The sequence below is a fragment of the Drosophila teissieri genome, chromosome 3R (genome assembly GCF_016746235.2).
Source record: "Drosophila teissieri strain GT53w chromosome 3R, Prin_Dtei_1.1, whole genome shotgun sequence".
Lineage (NCBI taxonomy): Eukaryota > Metazoa > Arthropoda > Insecta > Diptera > Drosophilidae > Drosophila > Drosophila teissieri.
In genome coordinates, this window is record NC_053032.1 from 4,068,585 (window position 1) to 4,079,577 (window position 10,993).

General features: G+C 41.6%; 3 protein-coding genes across 3 annotated transcripts; 1 reads left to right on the plus strand and 2 right to left on the minus strand.

Annotated features, from left to right (window-relative positions):
* Positions 1-3,198: 3,198 nt before the first annotated feature.
* Positions 3,199-3,773, minus strand: LOC122622166. Its single transcript, XM_043800395.1, has one exon. It carries the CDS (start codon positions 3,734-3,736, stop codon positions 3,353-3,355), a length of 384 nt encoding a protein of 127 aa, XP_043656330.1. The 5' UTR covers positions 3,737-3,773; the 3' UTR covers positions 3,199-3,352.
* Positions 3,774-5,003: 1,230 nt separating this feature from the next.
* LOC122622163 (RNA polymerase II-associated factor 1 homolog) lies at positions 5,004-8,099 on the plus strand. The gene is made up of 3 exons (XM_043800393.1): positions 5,004-5,345; positions 5,396-6,362; positions 7,403-8,099. The coding sequence occupies exons 1-3, from the start codon at positions 5,272-5,274 to the stop codon at positions 7,976-7,978; spliced, it is 1,617 nt and encodes a 538-aa protein (XP_043656328.1). The 5' UTR covers positions 5,004-5,271; the 3' UTR covers positions 7,979-8,099.
* A 327-nt stretch (positions 8,100-8,426) lies between these two features.
* LOC122622165 (zinc finger protein 628) lies at positions 8,427-10,852 on the minus strand. Its single transcript, XM_043800394.1, has 3 exons — positions 10,196-10,852; positions 9,126-9,705; positions 8,427-8,950 (listed from the first exon to the last, which is right to left on the minus strand). Exons 1-3 carry the CDS (start codon positions 10,649-10,651, stop codon positions 8,439-8,441), a joined length of 1,548 nt encoding a protein of 515 aa, XP_043656329.1. The 5' UTR covers positions 10,652-10,852; the 3' UTR covers positions 8,427-8,438.
* Between the last annotated feature and the right edge of the window lie 141 nt (positions 10,853-10,993).

The following is a 10,993-nucleotide window of genomic DNA, read 5'->3' on the forward strand; positions in this document are numbered from 1 at the left end:
ACGGGGCCTATCAAGCTGTGAGCTGATCTGACAAGGATATACTTAGGGTTCAATATAAATTTTACGGGTAAATAATACTTTATTTACTCACGTGGCTGGCCGTAAACAAGCGAAATTCGCTTTGTTATTGTATACCATCGCAAAACCATATCCCATATACTCAATATACAAACATAAGTGTGGCACTTTTCTTGCATAATAATCCATAACCCATGTCCGCAAAGCTTTCCCACGAAAACCTTCGCAACTTGTTGGAATTATCTTATTTGCATAGAAAAGAAGCCACATGGTCTGTTTGCATCCCATCTATAAATTTCCCTACACATCAAAGTGAAATGAATTGTAAGTTACTCTGAATAGAACAACTTGGCATTTATTGATTTCCATTTTAAATGGAGTGCAAATTTGTTGTAGTTTAATGGGAATGGCTGACTCAGTGCCTGGTAGAAAAAGTCATAATTCCAGTGACGTTGCGGGTTATTCTCATCTGTAATTCCATAAGTCATTTCAGTGCGATTTAACTAGAATGTGCCATTAAGTACAAAGCATTTGCTGCAGGTAAGATTTGTATTTTCTATTTTGGCTACTTTGGAGAACAAATAATTTCAATACGAGTTTCATATCTATTACTTGAGCAATCCATAAATAGTAATATTGGGCTACTTTATGATGATTAACCCCTGAAGAGGTAATACTTTTCCAACCACTAGGTATTCTAAAATACCTTGTTTATTTAGGGAAAGGTTAATTTTGCTGACAAGCGATTGCATTAGGCAGTAGTCCACTGACCCCATGCATTGAACATGTTTGACTTCAAACTATTCGAGAGAATCTTACTTCAAGTTGCATTATGAATACTAAACAAAAATTTTAAGTCGGGATACGTAATTCCGTAATTTCCCACAGCCCTCTCACAATTTGAATTACCCGTGCCTTCTATATGTCTAAGCAGCGTTAAATCCAGAATATATGGTGTTGAAAATAAAAGTAGCGATTTAAATGCGATTTCCGACGGCGCGCACTAATCATTTATGACGTTTAGTTTTACGGAGCTATTATTTTTAGAAACAACTCGATCTAAGTTAGAGTTGTGTTTAAACATCATTTTTTGATAAAGATAGCGTTCTTCTAAAATGATATTACTTATTTGTCGTCGTGAACTAGAAAACAGTTTAGAATTTTTTTCAGTCTTTTACGATACTTTGAAATGGACCATTGCTTTTAATATCTTAGTGTTATGATACTAATCTGATTTATGACTTATAAAATTACTTAAATCCCATTAATTTTCGATGAGCCCGATATGGGGATATTAAATAAAAATTTCCTTTGGCTAACTCACGATTTTATTTTTTTAGCAGGACAGTAAAATATTTACTAGATATAAAACTTTATTTGCAGTTTTCACAAGCTTAGGCACGCACCTAATTATTTTACAATTGCGCTAAAGTATTGATGGAAAAATGCTCTGGATCTTGTAGCAGATCCGGACTCACCTATTTGAGATACACGTCCTGACAAAAGGGCTTTCCTATTCTGGTAATCATAATTCTCAAATGATTTTTGTCACTGGATAATGAAATCTGGGGATCTCCTGGTCGTTGTGACTCCCACTCGCTGTGAATATTGAACGGATACTGATCTCAAGGCAGATCCATCGCTCTCTTCACACTTCACTTAAAGTGCCAAAAACTCTAGTAGTTTCGGCTCACACTTGCACAGACACATGTCACCAACTGGCAAGCAGATATATTATATATATTAAGCAAATATGTGTGCTAATAAACAATGTATCAAAAGAACGGCAAGCTGCTATCTGAGATCTGCGAACTGGGTGAACCTGCGAATAAAGCCCGAGCTGTTTGCCCAACCATTTTAGCGCTTGTTGCAAAATGAAAGCCGTTTTTCAAACTGAAGTCGCGCGCCCGCTCGTTGCGGATTGAGATATACCACTCGGATCCCGATTCTTGGATGCTCGTCATATCACGAAGCTCGGATATAGTAGTAACGAGCACGGAAATTTTTATATAGGCACGCTGCGCATGCTCAATTGATTTGCAGCTTTTTTGCTAGCTTTGGCCAAATTGATTTACCGGCTGTTCTGCCGAGCTAATTTCACATCATAACTTTTGGCTTAACTGGTTCGGCATCGGTTTGGCAGTTAGCTTTCCTCGCCATCATGTGATGCATTAATTAAAAAATAATTACTAATTGACAGTAATCAATAATTGCGGAAAAAACAAAAGGCCAAAAGCGTGACACGTTTTTTGGGCAAACTCCTCGAAAACCGACTGTTTTATGACGTAGGCAACAGTTCCCATGCCTTTTAAAAAGATACCTACGATATTCGATATTTAGGTTGTTTTTTTAATATTAATATTACTGAAAACGTACAAATGTATATCGATCGATATGAAAGACCATATCTCTATAAGTTGTTATATTATTCTGGAAAACTTGCGGTTTTAAATGCTTTCACAGACCCGATTTGAATATACAAGAAACGTTATTTTCCAAACTGAAAGAACTGGACCAGTTTGAATAGATATCAAAAAAGAAAACAGAAAGGTTTTAGATCTTATTAATAGATAGTTTATATTATAATAAAGGTATTTTCATGGATTTAGTTTGAAATATTGAAAATACTTTCTTCAAACATAACCAATTTTCATAGAAGAAGATGCATGTTCCATTGAAAAGACGTTTAAATGAAATGTTTCTATACGTTTCTATAAGGGCACATTGTGTAGCTATATATAAGCTAGCAAATGGTATTCATAATAGCGATTCAGTTAGGCAAGTTATTAATTTAATATGAACTTTTTAAACGGGGAGGACATTTAGCAATTCTAGGAACAACCTTTTCTTCTACAACTCATCGAAAACTTTGTGAACACCTCAAAATCTATGCTCACGATGACAAATTTCCTCTTCATTTTCTTTCTACGCTATGCGATCAATCAACAAATGTATGCTAATTTCATATGACGGATTTATTGCAAAGCCGTCTCAGCGTTGATTCCCGATGTAAAAATCGCAAAGATCTATTACTTCGTCCCCAGTGGGCCGCGCTTAACCTTGTTATTGAACTCCCGCCCGGATTCTCGCAGCTTCCATCTAAGTGATACCTATTAAACAAACGCCACAACAAAACAGGTGACAATCATATTTTTTCCACAAAAGCGAAGAGAGAAAATATTTGCTGCTAATTCAATTTATTGTGCTTTGAGTTATTTGCATTGGGAATCCGTGGAGCTGAAGTTGTTTACATTGGCAATTTTACAGTCATTATGGTCTCCCTTATAATGTATAATGTAAAGTGCAAACAGGAAAATTTCACAGATTCTACTGGTTATATGTTCAGGGTGACGGTTGTTTTCTCTCCAAATCCCGGATGAGGCGGTGGAAGATCCTTAAACCGTTTCCATACGAAATCATTTCCAAACCCCTTATCAAAGAATTCGTTAGCCCTCACATAGTTTGGATTCCGTATGAATCTCTTTTGTCGACCTCGCTCCTTTGGGCCCTTCTCGAGGCCTTTGGTATTGCTAGTTGATTCAAAGCTTATAACTTTCGGATCCTTATTCGTGATGTAAGGTGGATCGGTCTTATTTGCAACCGGGGTTCCAGCTTCAGAAGACTCTAAGTGTGTTTCGGTGAGCCCTGTAGGTGAAGAAACCAGATCGGCAGTCCTAAGCGCCAATAAAATGAAAATTGCCAAAAATGAACTAGACATTTTTGGTTAGCGACAGATCGGACAGTATTGAAAAAATTAAAATAAACGGCTATAACGATTTATGACTTATTGAAAATTAGATTGGTTACGGCTAATGGGGCGATAATTCGAAACACTGAGCACATTTTTATATTGATCGATGTGCAGATTGTGACCATTTTTATTTACTGAATTATTCACACAAATCGTTCTAATCTATTGTAGCTGTTCGTTATCAGGATAGGATTCTTTTTAAATACAACAAGATAGAACTCCATAGTAGATTTAACCGAGTATTAGGTTCCCGTTAGTCAGCAAGAAGAAATGAAAAATCAAAATAGTAAAATCAACACGAAATTCTACATTAATTCTACATTGTGGGCGTGACAGTTTTCTGCAGCTTGGGGGAGTTATGGTCGGCAGGGATGAAATCGATGAAAATCAGCAAGAAAAAAAGAGTGTAACGCCCAAAAACTGCCACGCCCACAATTTTGACAAATGGTTTAATTTTTTTTTTATTTTTTTAGGCTTGTACTGGGGTTGTCGTGATATTAAAAATTATCGTATCGATGATATTTTTTTATCAAAACAAAATGATGATAATATGATGATATATTTTTTTTCAAATAAAATTTTTTTTCCCACAATAAATAAAATTAAAGTGTCTATTAACTTTATTTTTATACCCGTTACTCGTAGAGTAGATTCGTTGAAAAGTATGTAACAGGCAGAAGGAAGTGTTTCCGACCATATAAAGTATATATATTCTTAATCAGGATCAATAGCCGAGTCGATATGGCCGTTTCCGTCTGTCCGTCCGTATGAACGTCGAGATCTCAGGAACTACGAAAGCTGGAAAGTTGAGATTAAGCACAGACTCCACAGACATAGTTACCACCTTAACTCCCACTGTAACGTTCTCTCTTGTTTTTATTTAAATTCATGGATAGGGAAAAACTGTTTGTCACGCCTACTCTAACGCACGTTAACTGCCCAAACCTGTCACACCCAAACTAATTAAAAATGTTTTAATTTTTTTTTCATTTTTTATTAGTATTGTAAATTTTAATCGATTTGCCAAAAATCTTTTTGACACGCCCACAAACTGCCCATAGCAGCAACGCCCACACTTTTGGGAAATGTTTTAATATTTTTTCATATTTTTATTAGCGTTGAAAACTTTTTGTTACGCCCACCCTAACGCCCACAAACCGCCAAAGACTGTCAGTGTTAAAATTTCTTCTTCGCACTTCCACTAGCTGAGTAACGGGTATCAGATAGTCGGGGAACTCGATTATAGCGTTCTCTCTTGTTTAAGTTGTGGAATCGTAATTCAAATAGATTTTGTGTCATAACTGCAAAATGTTGGGTATGATGTTACTGCATATAAATCCGCGGAAATCTAGTACATTTTTCTACGAAAGGTGTTATTTTACCGGTCAAGTACGGTCACACTACCAAGCGCAATTGTGAGGATTTTTAGATTTGGTCAGTAAATGGACTAAAAACACACGCAAAACAGGAGACTGAAGCAGAATTACTTGTTGGAATTCACAATGCCACCTACGATTAACAATTCGGCGGTAAGCAGTGCCGCCGAAAAGCGACCCCAGCGGCAAACGGAGCGCAAGTAAGTGGACAGATCCCTAAGCAGACACCAGACTTACAATTACCTTACAGGTCCGAGATAATTTGCCGCGTGAAGTATGGAAACAACCTGCCGGATATACCCTTCGATCTGAAGTTCCTGCAGTACCCCTTCGACAGTCACCGCTTTGTGCAGTACAATCCAACGTCGCTAGAGCGTAACTTCAAATACGACGTTCTTACGGAGCACGATTTGGGTGTTACGGTGGACCTGATTAACCGGGAGCTCTATCAGGCTGACTCCATGACGATGCTGGACCCCGCCGATGAAAAACTGCTGGAGGAGGAGACCTTGACTCCCACAGACTCTGTGCGTTCGCGTCAGCATTCAAGGACCGTGTCATGGTTGCGCAAATCCGAGTACATCTCCACCGAGCAGACGCGCTTCCAGCCCCAGAACCTGGAGAACATTGAGGCCAAGGTCGGTTACAACGTCAAGAAGTCGCTTAGGGAGGAGACTCTCTACCTGGACCGCGACGCCCAGATCAAGGCCATCGAAAAAACCTTCAGTGACACCAAGAGCGAAATTACCAAGCACTATTCCAAGCCCAATGTGGTACCAGTGGAAATACTTCCTATCTTCCCCGACTTCACTAATTGGAAGTACCCGTGCGCCCAGGTCATTTTTGACAGTGATCCGGCTCCTATCGGAAAGAACGTGCCTGCACAGCTAGAGGAGATGTCGCAGGCCATGATTCGCGGTGTGATGGACGAGAGCGGCGAACAGTTTGTCGCCTACTTCCTGCCCACAGAGCAGACTCTGGAGAAACGCCGCACCGACTTCATCGCTGGCGAGCTTTACAAAGACGAGGAGGAGTACGAGTACAAAATCGCTCGAGAGTACAACTGGAACGTAAAGACTAAAGCTTCCAAGGGTTACGAAGAAAACTACTTCTTCGTAATGAGACAAGACGGCATCTACTACAACGAACTGGAAACCCGTGTGCGCCTTAACAAGCGTCGCGTTAAGGTTGGGCAGCAACCCAACAATACCAAGCTGGTAAGTATATTTTCTATATTGCTCATTTTTCTCAACCTATAGTCGATACTTTCACTACGTTCTATAAAAATGTTAATTTATTCTTTTTTTTTTATTTATATTGAAACCGAACTATATCGTCCAATAAGCGATCGTATCGACAACACTGCCGAATAGAGTTTTAGTACATATAGTGTAAAAGGGTGTACGAGGGTTGCCTTTAATATTTCGGGAATATTTTGGAATTGTTTATTAAAATATTTCCCATTTAGATCTATAACCTTTGCCGGATGCGTTTTAACCAAGTGTCAAAGCACTTCTGCCACTCTGATTGAGGTATCTCCAAATTCAACACCTGAACGCATTAACCGCGTCTTCAGGTGTCGAAAAACGTTCATTTTATTTTTTACGTATAGGAATAAAAAGAAGTCGGGAAGAAGAAGTTCGGTGCCAAGTCAGGACTATACGGTGAATGATGTTTTAAGTGCTCAAAAATGCAGTGGTTAAAGCCGATGTGTGAGAGCTCGCATTGGTGAAGAGTGATCCGGCTTTGGCGGTTGGTTTTTTCTGATTTCTTGCATTAGTGCGTTGTTCATGTAAAGTTTTTCCGAAAAAACAGGCCATCAGCGTGAAAATTCTTCGTGCGCGAGCCACTTTTGTTGGATTTGGCTCATCTGGAAACACCCACACAGCTGACTTCTGTTTACTTTCGGGCTCATACGTGTAACGATTCATGTCCTGTTAGATGTAGACGTGTTTCGTATTTTTGGAGCATTACTTTAGACCAATTAACACAAGCGATTGAGAAATTGTGTGGGATTTTTTGACGGTCGAATGTTAATGCAATTTTGAATGTATGTCAAGCTTTACGATAGATCTTCAGTTTACTGATTGAAACCCTAGGGTTGTCCATTCCCGAAATATAAAATTTAACCCTCGTACTAGATTCGGTACTAAACAGGTGAAAGGAACTGATCAGAATCACTTGTCTAGTCGATCTGTCGGCGGGTCTGTCCTTCTATAAAAAATGGAATGTGGCTATTTAACCTGTTTTCTTCCAGGTTGTCAAGCATCGCCCGTTAGACAGCATGGAACATCGTATGCAGCGCTATCGCGAACGCCAGCTAGAAGTTCCTGGCGAGGAAGAGGAGGAGATCGAGGATGAAGTTTTGGAAGACGAGGAGCAGACTCAAATTATTGCCGAGACAGAGAAGAAAATCGAGGATACCTCTGGTGGTGCACAGGTAGCATCTGGAGAAAACTCACCCGCCCAAGTAGCCCGCGATCGACAGTCACGTTCTCGGACACGAACTCGCAGTGGGTCCAGTTCAGGTTCAGCATCTGGCTCCGGTTCGCGGGCCAGCAGTCTTTCAAAGTCTGGTTCTCGGTCTGGTAGCGGCTCCAGATCTCGCACAAATTCCCCGGCAGGATCCCAGAAGTCCGGATCGAAATCGGGATCACGTTCGCGATCCCGTTCGAAGTCCGGCTCTCGGTCGCGTTCTCGATCTAGATCCAAGTCCGGTTCCCGTTCCCGTTCGGGCTCCAGATCTGGCCGTGGATCGCAATCGCCCAGCGTATCACGCAGTGGCTCGCCTTCTGGTTCAGGATCCAGTTCTGGAAGCGGTTCAGAAGTATAAATAATAACAAAAAAATGCCGTTCATGATAAATAAGTCTACACTTGAAAATTTAATAAACTTGATTTAATATAATATTCGCCTCAATTCAGAGCTCAGGATTGTTGTAGTTTTAAATAAAATCGGCAGTTAAACATAATTCCAAGTTAAATGTTTTTGTATTGAAACCAAGCCGGTTCCTTGGCGATTTACACTTGGCCTCACCATCTCAACACTATTCTGTCTGGGATAAAGCAAATAATATCCACACAAAAATAGAAATTAATAGGTTTTTTCTTAGAAAGTGTATAGAAATTGATTAGATCGCCTATAGGTAATTGCGAACAATGTAAAATGTTTTAAAAACATTGTAATCAATATCTTTCAATTATTCCTATGTTATTGTTAGAGACAGTTATTTGCCGTATGCGAGCATATCCAAATGATAAAAATGGTATACATTAATGTACATATATCTTCCACCTACGTGGCGTCCATCAAAAAGCGTTGAAAAACTTCGCCATCGGAACTGGGTAGCTCCGTTTGTTGCGGCGAGTAGATTCTCAAGTTTTGGAGTTGCTGCAGCGGAGAGCCGTTCCCGCTAAATTGTACAACCGCAACCGGCTGTAGGGGTATGAGCTGCCCCTCCTTTCTTGGCTCCACACTACAGATGCCCAGCTTCTGGCACTGCTCCACCACAATGTCGTCGATTGATTGCGAGAGCAGTGCCTCCTGTTCCGGATCTGCAATCGAGCTGCTGTTGATGGCAGTTATTTCGGCGCTAGCTGGGGAGGGCTGGGTGGGGGAGTCGTTGCCCTCCAGGAACGCCTCTATCAGCTGCTCCGGTGTCTGGGCCTCCTCAGTGGGACATCGATGGGTCCTTTGACTAACCTTGTACCTGAACGTCTTCTGGCAGAGCTCGCACTTGTAGGGCATCACTCCCGTGTGGATGCGCGTGTGGACAAGGAAGGACACACGCTGCCGGAAACACTTGCCTGTGAATGAGTCGAAATACAGAAAAGTGACCCGGTAAAAAAAATGCATTTGGCACAGGTGTATGTTCATTTTGAAGGTGGTTAACCAAATAACAGGTATCAAAGGAATGTTTTCTTTTTTCCCTCGCAATAGGTAAGTGTAGCTGCATAATAAAAGAGTATGATCATTACTTACCGCAGACTTCGCATTTGAAGGGCTTTTCGCCGCTGTGAATCCTTTGGTGGTTATGCAGAGTAGACAGTTCCTTAAAGGCGCGTCCACAAACCCCGCAGACATGAGGCTTTACCTCGCTGTGGTAGAGCAAATGCTTGTGGTACGACTGCTGGAAAGTGAAGGTCCTGGCGCAGATTTCGCACGTGTACGGCATCTCGCCGGTGTGAAGCCGCTTGTGCTTCTTTAGAAAGTATTTGGTGGTGAAGGACTTGCTGCACACGTCGCACTCCCACAGCTTCGGGGTGACCGTGCCCGACTCCGGCGAACTGGGGGACTGCTGGAGCATGCTCAGCGCCCCACTCAGAGCATATGGCTGGGATGTGGTGCACAAGGAGTTGTTTCCGTTGCCGAGGGCTCCAGGCTCTGTGTGTCGAATGCGATCGCAAATGCTCAGCTTGGGCGAAACTGCAATGGTGGTGGGGGCGGGACTGGGATTGGAGCAGGGCACCCCCATCATGTGCACTACCTTTAGATGAATTCGAAGGGAGCCCTTCATGCGGAACGTCTTGGAGCAGAGATGACATTTGTAGGGCTCCTGGTCCTGTATGAAGGAAAAATCGGAATTTCGTTATAACAACCCATTTATAAATAGAAATAGGATAAAGCTCATTAAATTTAAAAATTTTAAATTTATGTCACACGTTAATTAAAATCGAGGTACGACAATCACAATGTTTCATTTTCGTAAGTATCAAAGATGTCATTTTTCGCTTTATGAGTAATTCCATTATAACCTTACGGTTTAAACGTTATCAAAATCGGACGACTTTAGCTGTCATAGGAACCGTAGTAAAAGTAATATAAAGTAATCGAACCGATATACATATGTTGTATTTAAAGTAGATAATTACTGCAAGGGTATATACGATTTTGTTATAGATGTAATGCCAGTGGGCATTAGAACCAGCGCTGAATCAAATGTAAAGAATGACTATAGAATAGATGAATTAGATATGAGAAAACGCATAATCCAACAGCATTACGAAATTTCTCTTTATAGCAGTAAATATTTTAGCATTGGTAATACTTACCAGCTCCTTCTGTTGGGACTCCTTTTGTTTCGGAAGTCCCTCCGCGTTTTCGTGGACTAGGCGGATGTGCATGTCCCTTAGCTCGCTATTCCGGAAACCGAATTCGCAAATGTCACAGTGGGCGGGAAGAGGGGGCGGAACCGACTGTGGGGGTGGGACGACGGGCTTGCACTTTGTTCGCTTTGCCTTCCGTTTGGGAGCAGCTGCGGCAACGAAGACGCAGGGGGAAGCGGGTTGGCCATTCGCTGGACTCCCGTTTCCCTCCTGAGCCATCAGACTGGTGTGCGAGAACAGGTGGATGGTGAGCTTGTCCAGCCCCAGGAAGAGCTCCTTGCAGTTGGCAAAGGGACAGGCAAGTGGACCGTTCGCCGCCTTGATCAGCCTCTGCTGCAGTGCATCAATACTGCCAAAACTGGGCACCGCACACAGCGGACACAGCACCGAGGTGGAACACATGCCCGCCAGCGCACTCAATCGAATCTAATACAAATTCTTCACCTCTTATTGGGATAATCCTCCTGTTCAGTCGGTGATCATCTATTCAGGAGTCCATTGCCAGACTGTACAGTCTTTGTGCATTCACAATTTTCTAAAAATATCAGCAAGTGAAGATTTTTAAAAACGCTTGGGCCCAGCAATCTGTGTTTTCGACACCGATGCCAGCTAACGAAATAATGAAAAATAATGAAATGCCCGGCGCGGATCGTCGAATCGCCAAGAAGACTTTCGGAAACACTCACAGCACCGAAAACTCACCTCTCGAAAAAGGCAGTCTCTTTTCTCCGTATCTGTGGGTAG

Excerpts from the sequence above, each read along its gene's own strand:
- LOC122622165 (XM_043800394.1), bottom strand. The coding sequence starts at position 10,651 with ATGTGTTCCACCTCGGTGCTGTGTCCGCTGTGTGCGGTGCCCAGTTTT. Across the intron at positions 9,706-10,195 it reads AGTCCCAACAGAAGGAGCTG|GACCAGGAGCCCTACAAATG; the intron begins GTAAGTATTACC and ends TCCTTCATACAG. Across the intron at positions 8,951-9,125 it reads CTTCAAATGCGAAGTCTGCG|GCAAGTGTTTCCGGCAGCGT; the intron begins GTAAGTAATGAT and ends ACTCATTCACAG.
- LOC122622163 (XM_043800393.1), top strand. The coding sequence starts at position 5,272 with ATGCCACCTACGATTAACAATTCGGCGGTAAGCAGTGCCGCCGAAAAG. Across the intron at positions 5,346-5,395 it reads CAGCGGCAAACGGAGCGCAA|GTCCGAGATAATTTGCCGCG; the intron begins GTAAGTGGACAG and ends ATTACCTTACAG. Across the intron at positions 6,363-7,402 it reads AACCCAACAATACCAAGCTG|GTTGTCAAGCATCGCCCGTT; the intron begins GTAAGTATATTT and ends GTTTTCTTCCAG.
- LOC122622166 (XM_043800395.1), bottom strand. The coding sequence starts at position 3,736 with ATGTCTAGTTCATTTTTGGCAATTTTCATTTTATTGGCGCTTAGGACT.